The 17,275-nt window shown below is 50.7% G+C and overlaps 1 protein-coding gene across 1 annotated transcript in view; it reads left to right on the forward strand.

Moving 5' to 3' along the window:
• Window positions 1-17,275, forward strand: part of LOC126534027 (endothelin-converting enzyme 2-like) — a 68,712-nt gene that overhangs the window by 19,773 nt on the left and 31,664 nt on the right. The window contains exon 4 of the mRNA XM_050181239.2: window positions 9,659-10,712. Coding sequence (XP_050037196.2) covers window positions 9,659-10,712 — 1,054 coding nt within the window. The remainder of the gene's footprint in view (window positions 1-9,658; window positions 10,713-17,275) is intronic.

A 17,275-nucleotide genomic window follows, 5' to 3' on the forward strand; every position in this document is an offset into this window, starting at 1 on the left:
CAGAAATGGAATTGCGGCTGTGCTACACTACACAGTAGCAAGCTTTAGACGGGTGTCGCATTGGGTAGAAACGGCGCTGCTGTGCTAACTTTCGCATGCAACTGCTCACATATACAGTCGCTCTTAAAGGTAGTTTTTGAAACACATTATGTAATCTAATAAAATCGCAGCGAGAGAGTTTCCTGTATGTTACCACAATACTTGTTTTCCAAGCATAGCGAAGTTGAAAGCGGTGTTGGCCACATTGCGCTCCTGATTTCGTGCGTAGGCAGCCTGGGTCACGTTGTTCGAACGGTGCGCATCGAGTTGCGATTCTGTGCTGTGTAATCGTGCATGTACGTGTGTTTGCAGTGAGCTCAATGGCTTCCAGATGAGTGGCGAAGTGGATAAACAAACGAAACGGCGGAACGACATTAGGCCATGCCGGATCCATAGCGAAGCATTGGTGTAGAGGGTATGACACTGTCCTCAAAAATAAATTAAAACACCCATAACGTGGCGTATAAACCAAGACAAAAAATAAACATGCAAAAATTTGTAAGTGAACCTGTTACGACAATTATTTTAACAGCATGGTTTTCTTCGCCGTTGTAGCTATCTGAGAACGAGAGTAATCCATCGAGCTGTAATGGTGATTGCCGAAGTCCCTTCGCCGAAATCTCTATTTAACTTCCTCGGCGCAAGGGAGACCATGTGACACGGAACAACACCCTTCTGACGTGAAGACAAAGTGGAATGGAGTTCGTGGGTGCCCGTGCGACAGACTCATAACAAAGGCACGAAACACGGAGCCGTCCTTTCACCATTCATTTTAAAACTTGTGTGAGCATTATATTGCGCCTTCATCTTCTTCATCTCTATATATTCATCATCATGGTCAGCGACATCGTCTGCAGCGCGCGACCTGCGAAATAAACCGTTGAGGCTTAACAACTGTGTCGCAAATGGTGGAGGCTGCTTTCGATCCCTTGGTCCTCTACGCCTTCGAGTTTCTCTGGATCTTCGTTCAGGCCGCCGCTTGCTCCACCTTTCCACCAGGATGCCCCAAGAAGATCCTCCAGGAGCCTCCGGCGTCACCGCCTCTGCCCCACCGGCCGTTCCTTCATGGACCGTCAGCACGCCGTAGCGCGATCCCATTGTGTTCGCTGGCCTTCGTAGTCAGGACGTTGATGACTGTCTGGACAATTATGACAGCGTGAGAGATTCTAACCGATGGGATGACATGCACAAGCTTCGTAACGTCGCATTCTACCTCACTGACGTTGCCAGGACTTGGTTTCTCAACCATCAGAGCACCTTGCCTGAATTCATGGCATTCAAACACCAGCTTCGGCCGATCTTTGGCGCTCCCAACGTCCGCTCTGAGGTCGTCAAGAAAAAGCTTGATGGACATACGCAACTTCCCGGGGAAGCGTACACCTCTTATATCCAGGACGTCCTCGCACCTTGTTGCCGTGTTGACGCCACCATGACACAATCTGATCGTGTTCGTGATATCCTAAAGGGCATTGCCCAGGTCGCGTCCAACGCACTGGCGATCAAAATTCCAAAAACCGTTAACGATGTGATCGCGACTTGCCAACACCTGGACGCCGTCGGTGACGTCGGTGACCAGGTGTCGGTGATCGGTGATGTCGGTGACCATCCTGCCGTCGGTGACGCGCCTCCTTCGTCGGATACCGACCTGCGTATGCTGATTCGGACTCTCATACGCGAAGAGCTCCAAGCGTGTGGCCTTCTCAGTCCTCCCGTTCTCCAGCCTCAGCCTTCGGTTCCTAGCCTGCGCGACATCATCAAAGAGGAGCTGTCCTCCACGACCTGCGCTGCGAGCTGTGGCCCTCCTTTACCATCCACCTCGTATGCTCAGGTTACGGCGATGCAACCAGCGTTCGTTCGGACAGCGCCTCCTGCTCCTGCGCCTCCTGCTTGTAAGTAACCAACTCCCCCTTTCTCCCCAACATACGACACGTCCTATGTGCGGACGCTGGGGGGGTATGGACAACTACCAGCTCCGAAGGACAGATCAAGGAGGCAGTGCAACTGGCCGTCGACACCATGATCGCATAGGCCACACGAGCGGGGCTCGAGTGTTCAGTGGAGAACTCCGAGTTTCTTCTTCTCCGCCCTACTGAGTACCGTGAGATCAAACAGCCACCACCCACCATCAAGATCAGGAACGACGAATGTAAAATGCCGTTACTTCAGCACATCCGCATTCTCCGCCTTCACGTGCAATTACAAAAAATTTAATTTATGTGGTTTTACGTGCCGAAACCACTTTTTGATTATGAGGCACGCCGTAGTGGAGGACTCCGGAAATGTCGACAACCTGGAGTTCTTTAACGTGCTCGTAAATCTAAGTGCACGGGTGTTTATGCATTTCACCCCCATCGAAATGCAGCCGCCATGGCCGGGATTCGATCCAGTGACCTCGCGCTCAGCAGCCTAACACCATATCCACTGAGCAACCACGGCGGGTCTTCACGTTCAATCAGGAACAAGCAATACCGTCTCGCTAGAGAGGCTTACAGTCGCCATCACGCAGATGGCCCGCCTCTTAGCTAAGATCTCTACCTGGAAATACAATATGTGACAAAAGGAGACTCTCCAGGTCTTACACGCCTTCAGAACCAACACGATCACGTACGCCTTACTGTGCAACTACTGAACACCAACTACTGAAGACCGGAAAAGAAAATGTAGTCAGACTAATACGCAACGTCCACAAGATCGCCTTGGGCCTCGCCCGTACCACATCCACAGAGCACCTCCTCAAGCGCGGGATTTATATTACACTTGACGAATTTATCGAAGCTCAGCCAACTGCACAAATCGAACAATTACGGGGCAGTAAGACCGTAAGATGGATACTGGAACGCGTCGGCATCCCCGGGTCAACGAGCCGACCAGACTAGATCTCACTAGCACCGCGGAGAAGTAGACGCTTCATGGTAAGGCTCGGGCCAAAGAACGTGCTGGCCGGCAATCATGATGGTAGACGACTAGCCCAAGCCCAAAATTTTCACAGAGCTCGGGACAGGGACGCAAAGGCCGCTCCAGTAGACGCGGCAAAGTACGGAGCCCCCAGGCATGCCTATGTGATCAACGTTTCGGCCAGACGCGCACCAGTCGACAAGCAACCCACCACAATAAGTGGCGGCTCCGTACCCACACAAGATCCAACCGAGGCCGAAAAAGCCGGGTTTGGGTCTCATACCACCATCCGATTTTCCCGCGGCAGGGTCTCCCCGACCACGGCGCGCCACCTCCAACAGCTGCCCCGAGTAGCACGCAATACCTTAAGCGAAATCGCCAACAGCAGCGACGACGAAGACGACTCCACTATGATCCAACTCATCTGCGTCCCACTGCACGCAATAAACTCGGGTAACGGAGGCGGCCACTAACACTCTCGAGGACTCGCACGCCGAGCGATGGGCGAGAACTCGGACCACGACAGAAATACTGACGAACCACTCCCCACCTTTGGCAACACTCCGCAGCATTACAAAGCACCAAGGCACAACAAACCATCCCCCACACACTAAACTACACAAAGCAAAAAAAAATGAAGAAAATCGCAGTACCACCCGCAAGATGAAGCATCCATTGCAATAGCAAATAAGTATACAGCTGTACGAAATAGGGGTAGTAATTTTATTGGCTGTATAAGCTCGTAAATATTAGATTAATAACTAAATTAACAGTGACAGAATGTGTATGCGTGACTCAAGGAAGACGTAGAAATAAACAGAGACACACAGACAGCACTATGCTTGAGTGTCTGCGTCTTTCTACACCATTGCTCACTCGCACTTACACATTCTATTATGGATTCAAACCAACTAGCCCGCCAGCGTATGTTAACTAAATAACAGACACGGTGTGAAGAGCGCAGAGATAAACATGAACACATCTCCCTCGATGAGCGCGGAAACTCGCTGCCAAAATGGTGGAGTAAGGAATCGCGGGAGCCGCAAGCGAATTGACCTCCGTGCATCTCGCGCTTCAACGCGAACGAAACGTCGAAATCACAGCGCATACGAAGCTACCGGCCCTACGCGTAGTCTGAGAACATCGAAGATCGCTTTGAAGATGAGGCCTGCGCGGGCGCTCACTTTGGCCACGTCGCACATCGCTTTCAAGACAAACAAGAGCCGGCAACGCGTCCCTACGCGCTCGCCAAAGGCGTCTACTACGGCGCCCGCGATTCGCATGCTTAACGCCGTACTAGACGCCTCGGATGTCTCCACTCTGTACGGAGTGGCAAGCGAGCAATACTTGAGGACCCTTAGTAGGCATAGGAGAAGAACGCCCCGCTACCTCGCCTGATCTCCATGCCTCGCGTGCGAAAGTAGGGGTCACGGTTTCGACCCATGTTCCTCGCTCGCGCATGCGAGATCGAACCGCGTTCCCCGGCTCACTCTCGCAAGCATTCACTCGCACAAAAAGCATGCGGCGCGTGGCGAATGTATTAGCGCCACATTAGAGGCCTTCGAGCCATCCCTCAATAAGTATATATTATCATCATCATCGCCTTCGGACTTTATACAGAACCTCAAGGCGAGGGCGATTGTTTTGTAGCCTTTGGACTCTATACACAACCGCACGGCTGCGGCGACGGCAGCAATGCGACTGGAGTGTCCCTGTATTTGCTATCGGAATATTAACTTGACGACATCAAACCCACTCATTCTCTTCCCCGCACATCTATAGACACATCTACCCAGCCCTTTTCAAATCAGCATGCCCCCTCTGGAAGCCACAGACCACTACCCTGGACCACATCTGGGGATGCAGCCAGGACACTCACTCACGAGAACTCCCAGGAGAGTCACCGCCGAGTGAAACCTAGGACACAACCTTAACGACTACAATCCTGGACGCCAAACTCGGGGTCATAAAACGCGCTGCAGAGGTAGCGACCAGGCATGGCTTGACATCCATCTCCTCTTAGGGAACGGACGGTTTTCGGAATAAAGTTTTATTTACTACTACTATGTTTTGGGCTTTTAGCGGATGTGTCAGGATGTGGCGTCTTTCTGAAAAAATATCACGTCGGAGACTCTTGGGCCCCCAAATAGGTGGTGGGTAGTATGCAAAGTTTTGGTATTCGTATATTCAAGCCTAGAGGGCGCTTGGGTTCTTTTCGGGAAACGAAACCAGAAGGACCGAACGGAATAGAGGAAGAAAGTACTCCGGGCACCCCGCCCAAGAATGCTACAGATTAGAATAGCCAGGGACCAAAAACTGCTTCGTGTACCTCCATAATATCTGTTGTGATAAAATCAGATCTGTTCACGCCCACGATCACACAGTAATTAAAGTCAATGGGATTAGGTTCTATGAAGTGACCTGTCTTACCATTAAATATACCCAATCAATTTACGTTATCTTTCCCCTTGTGATACAAACAAAATAGCCAGAGCTAAAACATGCGCACTATACAGAAATTGCTGGCTCTCCCTTAATAGAGAGTGGTGTAAGCATGAAGTGGCAACCAGCAAAGGAGGTTGATTGGAGATGATACTAGCCACCATACACCCGGCCACACCACAGCGCACTACGCAATACTGTGTACTTGTCCATGTAGATGCTGGCCAGCTAGAAAGAAGAAAACCGACTGGAGGCCGCACGACATACAGTAAAAGACGCCAGGGAGACACAGCGCACTGCCTAGCAAGAAGAAGAATTAATTGAATTCTGTGCCAAAGCCGCCATTTGACTCTGACCCACGCCGTAGTGGGGAACTTTGACTGGGATTGGGATTTTGACCACCAGGGGATCTTTAACGTTCCCCCAATGTGCGGGACAGGCCGCCATTGGAATATGAACCTGGCAACGTTTAACGCAAGAACATTATCTAGTGAGGCGAGTCTAGCAGTGCTATTGGAAGAATTAGAGGGCAGTAAATGGGATATAATAGGGCTCAGTGAAGTTAGGAGGCCAAAAGAAGCATATACAGTGTTAAGGAGCGGGCACGTCCTGTGCTACCGGGGCTTAGCGGAGAGACGAGAACTAGGAGTCGGATTCCTGATTAATAAGAATATAGCTGGTAACATACAGGAATTCTATAGCATTAACGAGAGGGTGGCATGTCTTGTTGTGAAACTTAATAAGAGGTACAAAATGAAGGTTGTACAGGTCTACGCCCCTACATCCAGTCATGATGACCAGGAAGTCGAAAGCTTCTACGAAGACGTGGAATCGGCGATGGGTAGAGTGAAAACAAAATACACTATACTGATGGGCGATTTCAATGCCAAGGTAGGCAAGAAGCATGCTGGAGACAAGGCAGTGGGGGAATATGGCATAGGCACTAGGAATAGCAGGGGGGAGGTATTAGTAGAGTTTGCAGAACAGAATAATATGAGGATAATGAATACCTTCTTCCGCAAGCGGAATAACCGAAAGTGGACATGGAGGAGCCCGAACGGCGAGACTAGAAATGAAATAGATTTCATACTCTGCGCTAACCCTGGCATCATACAAGATGTGGACGTGCTCGGTAAGGTGCGCTGCACTGACCACAGGATGGTAAGAACTCGAATTAGCCTAGACCTGAGGAGGGAACGGAGGAAACTGGTACATAAGAAGCCGATCAATGAGTTAGCGCTAAGAGGGAAAATAGAGGAATTCCAGATCAAGCTACAGAACAGGTATTCGGCTTTAAGCCACGAAGAGGATCTTAGTGTTGAAGCAATGAACGACAATCTTGTGGGCATCATTAAGGAGTGTGCAATAGAAGTCGGTGGTAACTCCGTTAGACAGGATACCAGTAAGCTATCGCAGGAGACGAAAGATCTGATCAAGAAACGCCAATGTATGAAAGCCTCTAACCCTACAGCTAGAATAGAACTGGCAGAACTTTCGAAGTTAATCAACAAGCGTAAGACAGCTGACATAAGGAAGCATAACATGGATAGAATTGAACAAGCTCTCAGGAACGGAGGAAGCCTAAAAGCAGTGAAGAAGAAACTAGGAATTGGCAAGAATCAGATGTATGCGCTAAGAGACAAAGCCGGCAATATCATTACTAATATGGATGAGATAGTTCAAGTGGCTGAGGAGTTCTATAGAGATTTATACAGTACGAGTGGCACCCACGATGATAATGGAAGAGAGAATAATCTAGAGGAATTCGATATCCCAGAAGTAACGCCGGAAGAAGTAAAGAAAGCCTTGGGAGCTATGCAAAGGGGGAAGGCAGCTGGGGAGGATCAGGTAACAGCAGATTTGCTGAAGGATGGTGGGCAGATTGTTCTAGAAAAACTGGCCAGCCTCTATACGCAATGCCTCAAGACCTCGAGCGTACCGGAATCTTGGAAGAACGCTAACATAATCCTAATCCATAAGAAAGGCGACGCCAAAGACTTGAAAAATTATAGACCGATCAGCTTACTGTCCGTTGCCTACAAAGTATTTACTAAGGTAATTGCAAATAGAATCCGGAACACCTTAGACTTCCGTCAACCAAAGGACCAGGCAGGATTCCGTAAAGGCTACTCAACAATAGATCATATTCACACTATCAATCAGGTGATAGAGAAATGTGCGGAATATAACCAACCATTATATATAGCTTTCATTGATTACGAGAAAGCGTTTGATTCAGTCGAAACCTCAGCAGTCATGGAGGCATTGCGGAATCAGGGTGTAGACGAGCCGTATGTAAAAATACTGAAAGATATCTATAGCGGCTCCACAGCCACTGCACTCCTCCATAAAGAAAGCAACAAAATCCCAATAAAGAAAGGCGTCAGGCAGGGAGATACGATCTCTCCAATGCTATTCACAGCGTGTTTACAGGAGGTATTCAGAGACCTGGATTGGGAAGAATTGGGGATAAGAGTAAATGGAGAATACCTTAGTAACTTGCGCTTCGCTGATGATATTGCCTTGCTTAGTAACTCAGGGGACCAACTGCAATGCATGCTCACTGATCTGGAGAGGCAGAGCAGAAGGGTGGGACTAAAAATGAATCTGCAGAAAACTAAAGTAATGTTTAACAGTCTCGGAAGGGAACAGCAGTTTACGATAGGTAGCGAGGCACTGGAAGTGGTAAGAGAATACATCTACTTAGGACAGGTAGTGACTGCTGATCCAGATCATGAGAGTGAAATAATCAGAAGAATAAGAATGGGCTGGGGTGCGTTTGGCAGGCATTCGCAGATGATGAACAGCAGGTTGCCATTATCCCTCAAGAGAAAAGTGTATAACAGCTGTGTCTTACCAGTACTCACGTACGGGGCAGAAACCTGGAGGCTTACGAAAAGGGTTCTACTTAAATTGAGGACGACGCAACGAGCTATGGAAAGAAAAATGATAGGTGTAACGTTAAGGGATAAGAAAAGAGCAGATTGGGTGAGGGAACAAACGCGCGTTAATGACATCTTAGTTGAAATCAAGAAAAAGAAATGGGCATGGGCAGGACATGTAATGAGGAGGGAAGATAACCGATGGTCATTAAGGGTTACGGACTGGATTCCGAGGGAAGGGAAGCGTAGCAGGGGGCGACAGAAAGTTAGGTGGGCAGATGAGATTAGGAAGTTTGGAGGGTCAACATGGCCACAATTAGTACATGACCGGGGTAGTTGGAGAAGTATGGGAGAGGCCTTTGCCCTGCAGTGGGCGTAATCAGGCTGATGATGATGATGATGATGAATGTGCGGGAGACGGGCATTTTTGCATGTTGCCTCCATCGACATGTAGCAGGAGTGGCTGGGATTTGACACGGTGACATTGTGCTTAGCAGCGCAACGCCATAAGCACTAAACCACCACGGCGGGTAGAAGCGCCTGAAGGAGGCTCCACGTAGAGTGGTGCCGTTTCTCGAGGTGACGCAAAACCTGCGCCGCGGAACTCGCTTTCCCCTGGCGCTCTGGGCTCAGCCCCAAAAGATAACTAAGACCCTGTATCTCTATCTGCCTTTTTACACGTCGCTAATGGAAATGATATATAAAACTTCAGCATACTACAAGTTGCAGCTTGAGTGGTATTGTGAAGGAAGATTATGAAGAACTCGGAAGCAATACTTTTTTTAAACTTGTTTGGGCAGTAACTAGCCTATGCAATGCAGTCTTGTACAAACGATTGGCGTCCAGAGGCCACACTATTTAATGTTTGGCTGGTTGTCCGGATGATCTCGTTTTTTTCTCGCGAACTTGCCCAGATGTTCCGGTTCGAGAGCGCGGATAACGGCTGTGGCTTTTGCCTCAAGGTCTCTTGAAGGTCGGCGAAAATGGGAGATCAAGTGGAACATATCACTCAGTATTGAAGCATTTTAAGAGCCGGAGGAGCAATTTGGTACTTGACACCAACTTTGATAATAAATATTCTCCAAATCTGCTTTCTTATATTCATATGATTTAAAAACTCGGCTTTCTTTAAACTGCCGCAATTTCTAGCAATATCTGTATGAATAGCCCTGATTTATTGCTTTGGTGTGAGTTTCCTGATAACGTTCATTTGGTTAGCAGGTGTTCGAACACCTCCTGCAGTGATCAAAAGTTGGGTAATGATTCTACATAAGCAATAGCCTACAATAACCAATTGTTACCCATGCGCGTAGGCTTAGTGGTATATTCTTATTAGCGTTAGTTGCGTTGTAATTTCTGGAAGGGCTGATCAATATGAAGCGCATTCCTTCTCAATGCAGGTATCGCATATCAAATCAGCTTGACCAAGGCATCGACCCTTGTAACGACTTTGGTCATTACGTGTGTGGACGGTGGATGCGGAGCAAGATATTTCGCCTGTCAACCTCCGAGATGTCAAATATGCACCTGTCGTGGCTGTACAATATTCCGGAAAGGCTGAACAAAGGTTTCGCTCGATTCACCATAGTCAGAAAAGTGATTGCCATGTATAACATGTGCCTTAGGACGAAGGGCTCTCCAATCGAAATCATGAAAGAATTTATGCACGCACGAGGCATTTCATGGCCGGAAAAACCACACGAACCAGTCAGCCCAATTAGGGTCCTTTTCGACCTGTCCTTGAACTGGAACGCGCATCTCTGGTTTACCTTGAAGATATTCCCCGCTACGTCCACAGAAAATCCAAGGCACATCTTTTTTGCACCAAACGAGCTTATGCTGTTGTGGAAGGCCATGTTCAGCCAGATACCAAAGGAAACCTTCCAGACGGTCTACAACGAACTTTTTGGGATTTTTTCTAATGACACGAGCAGCGAAACGAACGGCGAAAGCATCCGGGAGACATACCACATGCTTGAGGATGTTTTCAACACATTGGTGCCGGCGTGTCCTTGCAAGGCACGCATTTCGAAATTGTTTTCTATCAAGGACTTAGACTCCAACTCTACCGGTTCTATTGGCTCGCACATGGTAAAAATGTTAAATGCTGTGGCGGCAATCAATCCGCCTATCACAGTAGATGACCTAATGCTTGTGAGTGACATGTCTGAGTTTGAGAATATCTTGCGCATAATCAAACGTTTCGGTGATGAGGCGCTACTGCGACACCTGTCGTGGCTCTTTGTCCAAACGTATGGGGCAGTGACATACCCAACGGCCGTGCTGCTTGCCATTCATGGCAGCAGGCACCATGCCGGACAACAGCAACCCCGTTTCTGCGCTGTCCAAGTGGAATCAAGCTACAAGCTCCTCGCGAATGCCATCGCCTCCGTAATCCTCTTCTCGGAGAAAGAGCGGCGCCACATCAACGAGCACCTAGCTGCCATTGTGGAGGTGAGTGAGGCACAACTCGCACTTATACCAAACGTTGTTACAAGCAACCCCTCATTTTTCCATAGAGGCATGCTTGCGACACTAGTAATAGTTTCGTGCACTGAGCTAGTGAAAAGTTTTTTTGCTGTATTTTGTACAGGTTTGCAAAATCAGTGTTTAGGTGTGAACAATATATACACGCTCGAAGGCTTTATGATTTAGTGCGCAGGAGTTCCGAATTCTTCGTTATTCAAGTGACTTTGTTGCGAAGGTTGCCCAGCGTACTACTCGCACCAGAGAAGGCTAAGCACGTTCAACAAACAAAGCAAAACGTTTATATAACTGAATTTACAATTACTTAGCAAAAGAAGTTGCTAATGCTTTTTGCAGCCTTTGTCTGGTAGGCAGTGCGATTGCCTCCGGCTATATTGCGCCGAGTTTCACAGCACGCTCCACGGCGAAGCGCAGGAGCTACGAAACGTAAGGCTACCGGTCACCGACTGGCGCTATCGCCTTTCGTCCAGTCAAAATCTTTGGTGCTTTTCGAAGGTTTTCATCAGCGTGGCCTTCGTAGACGTTCGCGTTTTTTCCGCCATATCTACTTTTGAAGACGCCGTCAGACGTCACTTACGATTAGAGCATCACGTCGGCATCAACTGTGACGTATCTGTCAGTTATTGTACCCGCTGAGAGCGTTGAAAGAGGCAGAGCTCTAGCTGAGCTATTCCTGAGACAGTACAGCCACTTCTGACATCATCACACACTTCAAATGCGTTGCTACCTCAGCCGTTAGCGCTAGCACAGTGCACACACAAGTTACATCTGCAAAGAACAGTAGCGGCACCGCGGCGTAGCGTTCATTGTAAAGCTACAAATCAGCGTTCGTGATGACAAAATTTCTTCGTTGTACAAACAAAACTCGTTGCAATGGTCTTCATTGAAAAGGTGTTCGACACTGCTGAAAGCGTAGGGGCCCCCCGCTTGCAGAGCACTCCATCCCGGAGCTTTCATTAGTTAGGAGTGAGAAAATGGGCCAATTCCGATTCCTTGATCTTCCTTACGTCGAGTTTTAAGCAAAGCAGATTGCAAGTGATTACAGAAAATAAAAGCAACCGGGTGAATACACCGGAAGTCAAAGTACTGACGAGTCCTTTACAAGCCAATTGTTCCCAATATATCATATTCTCTGCTTATTGTTCATTAGGTCTGTCGTAGTCTACAATGCAATATACTACGCTATACAAATGACTAAATTGGGGTGTTAAATTAAAGAAATTCTGCCCTTTTACGTGCAAGAACCACGATCTGATTATGAGGAACGCATAGTGCGAAACTCGGAAATAAGTTGCACAACCTGGGGTTTTTGAAGGGACCCTGAAACAATTTTGACGATTTTCTACAAACGCACTGAGTCGTTAGAGTAGGTCCTTCGGATCATTAATTGACACATCTAAGTGCTCCGCCTAAAGCGTGTAATTTATTATAAGTGTGAAGAAGAAGACGCGCCTCGCGGCACAGACACATCGCCAACGCGCGGCTCGGCTCCGCTCGCGCTGTTGATTACTGTCGCCTTTTTTGGACAGTGCTTCGGGCTGTCTCGCCGTTCCCGGTCGCTGCGCTTTTGCCTTAGGAGCCGCCAATAAACCTCTTCTCAATTGGTGGAGGTGCTGGGACTCAAACCCCGTCGCTTGTAACCCTGGAGCTGCGATCAAGAACGCTATCGCCCGCCATGACCGACAGCTCATCCCAAACGGCGCCGACGCCACAGTCCGTCACTTGCACCGGCGTTGCACGACAACGCGACCCCAAGATCTTCAGCGGTGCAGACGACGAAGATGTAGAAGACTGGCTGGCGTCATATGAACGGGTGAGCGCGCACAACAAGTGGGATGATCCAGCGAAGTTAACCCACGTCATCTTTTATCTGGCTGGTGTTGCCCAACTCTGGTTTCACAACCACGAAAGTGACTTACCCACATGGTCAATCTTCAAGACAACCTTTACAGAAGTGTTCGGCCGACCCGCTGTTCGCAAACTGCGCGCTGAACAACGCTTGCGCGCCCGAGCACAGCAGACGGCAGAAACATTCACGAGCTACATTGAAGACGTCGTGGACCTGTGTAAACGAGTCAACGCGGCAATGCCCGAAGCTGAGCGAATTCACCATATACTGAAGGGCATCGATGACGGCGCTTTCCAGATGCTTCTAGCCAGGAATCCGCGCACTGTGTCCGAAGTCGTCAGCCTATGCCAAAGTTATGATGAGTTACGCAAGCAACGCGCTTCGACTCGGCGTGCTCTGGGCAGCGACGACTTGGTGGCAAGCCTTGACAGCATGTACGACCCATGCTCATTACTTCAACGGGTCAAGGACTTCGTGCGTGAGGAAGTTGCACGCCAACTTTCTTTAGTCCCCTTCACTCAGGAGCCCACCTCCCGTCTTCCAAACACGCTCCGCACTCTCATCTCCGAAGAGGTCGCTCAAGTTGTCCCTTCCGCACACCATCAGCCGCCTGCAGCCACGAATCTCAACTCTGCTCTGGCAGTGCAGCCTGTCGCAACTCCTCGCACCTATGCGCAGCCAGTCCTGCCTGTGGCTGCGCCTCTTACGTACGCGCAGGCAGTACGCAGGCCTCCGCCTGCGTCTTTCGCGACCCATTCCCAACCGGTGCCACCGGAAGCCCATGCTGCATCTTGGACCGCACCGAGAGCTAATCCTTGGAGGACGCCTGATAATCGTCCCATCTGCTATTCTTGCTGTACTCCTGGACACGTCGCCCGATATTGCCGACGTCGGCCTCAAGCGTTCGGCGACGCCTCTCGGCCCTTCCAGTACGGCAGCCAGCCCTTTCGCCAATACGCCACTCCTTCCCACCAACCGTATGCTCGTGCTGACCTTCCAGAATTTCCTTCGCGTCGCTCGCCATCCCCTCGCCGACGCTCGCTCTCCCCAATGCGTCGGCGACCCGCACCACCTGACCAGGAAAACTGAACGTCGCAGTTCACGAGGCAAGAACTGCGCCCCATTCGAACTGTCTAAGTCCTCGCGCCTGTCCTGCTAACGTGGTCGAAATTAGTGTAGAAGGTGTTCCTGCATTCGCTCTTGTGGATACCGGCGCAGCCGTTTCTGTGATAGCCGCCAAACTGTGCCGTTCGCTGCGCAAGGTGACCACGCCGCTTTCTGGACTGTCGCTTCGTACGGCAAGCGCTCAGCACGTCACTCCGCACGCAGCCTGTACGGTACGTGTGCTTATTCACGGCATTGTTTACATAGTCGAGTGCATTGTTCTTCCCACCTGCTCGCATGACGTCATCCTCGGATGGGACTTCTTATCCCGTCATAAAGCCGTGATCGACTGCGCACGCGCCGAAGTTGAATTTTTTCCTTGTGACGCACCCTCGCACGAAGATTGTGACCGCCCTTCTAAACTTACCGTGCGCGAGGACACAGATATTCCACCTGGCTCCTTCGCTCTCGTACCCGTCTCTTGCGATGCCATCACTGATGCAACGGTCCTCTTCACACCTTCCGACGTCTTCATGAGCCGTAAATCTCTCCGACTACCCTTCGCAACACTTGACATGGCTGGCGGCTGTAGCAATATATACTTCTGCAATCCCCACTGTGCGCCGATTACATTGCTCGTTGGTGAATGCCTTGGCATCGTGGAACTCCTCGACTCTTCGTCTTTGGTTGACGTCCCCGGAGACTCTTTTGATGTCGACTCCGGCCAGTCGTCTTCGATTTCCGCGCTTGAAGAGACGTCCAAGGATGCATTCTCGAGTGCCATCGCCGATACCCTCACACCTGCCGAACGCGCCGACCTTCTTGATCTCCTGCACCACTTTAGAAGTTCATTCGACGTTTCACAACCTCACCTGGGCCGCACGTCGGAAGTGCAGCACTACATTGACACCGGTTCACATCAGCCGTTACGTCAACGACCCTACCGCGTCTCGGCCGAAGAGCGTCGTGTCATTACCACCCAAGTCGAAGATATGCTGCGCCGTGACGTTATTCAACCTTCGCACAGTCCCTGGGCGTCGCCTGTCGTTCTCGTTCGCAAGAAGGACGGGTCTATTCGCTTTTGCGTCGACTACCGTCGGCTAAATAAGGTAACGCGCAAAGACGTCTATCCTTTGCCTCGCATCGACGACGCCCTCGACAGTCTTCAGGGAGCAGAATTCTTCTCGTCCCTTGACTTGCGTTCAGGGTACTGGCAGGTACCGATGGCTGCAGCCGATCGCCAGAAAACCGCATTCATTACGCCTGACGGCTTATATGAATTTAACGTAATGCCGTTCGGGCTTTGTAACGCCCCTGCCACCTTTGAACGACTCATGGACAACACGCTGCGTGGCCTCAAGTGGTCCATATGTCTGTGTTACCTCGACGATGTCGTGGTTTTCTCGCCTGATTTTCCGACTCACCTGCTCCGCCTCAGACTTGTTTTGACCTGTCTAACGAACGCTGGCCTCCAACTCAACCTCAAGAAGTGCCGCTTCGCCGCGCGAGAGCTCACCATTTTAGGCCACGTTGTGTCCAAGCACGGTGTTCTACCCGATCCTGCAAAACTTCGAGCAGTCGCTGAGTTTCCGAAGCCTCAGACCATCAAAGAACTTCGGAGCTTTGTGGGCCTATGCTCATATTTCCGGCGCTTTGTTCGGAATTTCGCATCGATCATGGCGCCATTGACTCAGCTTCTGCGCGGTGACACCACCCTCTCCTCCTGGTCCCCTGCATGTGACTCCGCCTTCGCTACGCTGCGTCGTCTTCTCACCTCCCCACCTATTCTTCGCCATTTCGACCCGTCGGCTGCAACTGAGGTACACACAGATGCCAGCGGGGTCGGTCTCGGCGCCGTCCTCGCCCAACGAAAGCCAGGCTACCCCGAATACGTAGTCGCCTATGCGAGTCGCACGCTGACGAAGCCTGAGGCCAATTACAGCGTGACCGAAAAAGAGTGCTTGGCCTTAGTATGGGCACTTGGCAAGTTCCGACCATACCTGTACGGGCGCCCATTCGACTTGGTCACAGATCACCACGCGCTTTGTTGGCTTGCCAACTTGAAAGATCCCACTGGCCGCCTGGCCCGTTGGGCATTACGCATCCAGGAGTACGATATTCGCGTCGTATACCGCAGTGGGCGAACACACTCCGACGCCGACGCTCTGTCTCGTTCACCTTTACCTCCAGACTCGGCCTGCGGAACAACTTCCGCACACTCCATCTCATCTCTCGACATGGACTCCTTCGCCACCGCACAACGTCGTGACCCGTGGATCGCTTCTCTTTTCGACTATCTTTCTGGATCATCGACCATGCCTGTATCCCGGACCCTCCGACGCCAAGCAGTTCATTTTGCCATTCGTGACCAGCTGCTCCACCGACGCAATTACTCTCCTGAAGGCCGTCGGTGGCTTCTGGTGATTCCCCGCAGCTTAAGGTCACACATATGTGCCGCTTTCCACAACGATCCACAGTGTGGCCACGCCGGAGTCTTCAAGACGTACGAACGAATTCGCCACCGCTACTACTGGCGCGGCATGTACAATTTTGTACAAAAGTTTGTTCGGTGCTGTCTTGACTGTCAACGCCGCAAATCGCCGCCTTTACGCCCGTCTGGTGCCTTGCAGCCGCTCCCGTGCCCTGCCACACCCTTCGATCGCGTCGGCATCGACCTACACGGCCCGCTTCCTATGACGCCAGACGGCAATCGGTGGATCGTAGTTGCTGTCGACCACTTGACACGCTACGCCGAAACTGCTGCTTTACCAAGTGCTGCGGCACGGGATGTAGCCTTTTTCGTTCTACATCGCTTCGTGCTTCGACACGGCGCACCTCGAGAACTCCTCAGTGATCGAGGTCGCGCCTTCCTCTCCGAAGTCGTCAAAAGTTTGCTCTCGGAATGCCGCATTATTCATCGGACAAGCACGGCATACCACCCCCAGACTAACGGACTCACAGAGCGATTTAACCGCACACTTGGTGACATGCTGTCGATGTACGTGGCATCTGATCATGGTAACTGGGACCGCATCCTTCCATTCATCACGTTCGCGTACAACACCGCGATCCAGGCCACTACGGGATTTTCACCTTTCTTCCTCCTGTATGGCCGCCAGCCTACGCATACCATCGACACGCTCCTTCCATACCGTTCTGACGCCTCCGAGTGTCTACCTGTGTCCGACATCGCCCGACAGGCCGAAGAATGCCGCCAGCTAGCGCGCTCCTTTACGGCCGAGCAACAGCAGCGCCAGAAAGAAAACCGCACCGACACGCTTCCGAACACCACCTACGCTCCAGGCGTTCTTGTGTGGTTGTCTGTGCCTTTCCAGACTCCGGGGCTTTCCTCGAAACTCGTCCCAAAATTCGAAGGGCCTTACCGAGTCTTGGAGCAAACATCTCCGGTGAATTTTCTAGTTGAGCCACTGTCACCACCTGAAGACTTGCGCCGGCGTGGACGTGACATTGTCCACGTCTCGCGTCTGAAGCCCTACCACGACCCTCTGCCTCCTGATTCTTAAGGCGCCAGGATGGCTCTTTTTGTCCGGGGGGGAGATTGTGAAGAAGAAGACGC

Source organism: Dermacentor andersoni, chromosome 7 (assembly GCF_023375885.2).
Source record: "Dermacentor andersoni chromosome 7, qqDerAnde1_hic_scaffold, whole genome shotgun sequence".
Lineage (NCBI taxonomy): Eukaryota > Metazoa > Arthropoda > Arachnida > Ixodida > Ixodidae > Dermacentor > Dermacentor andersoni.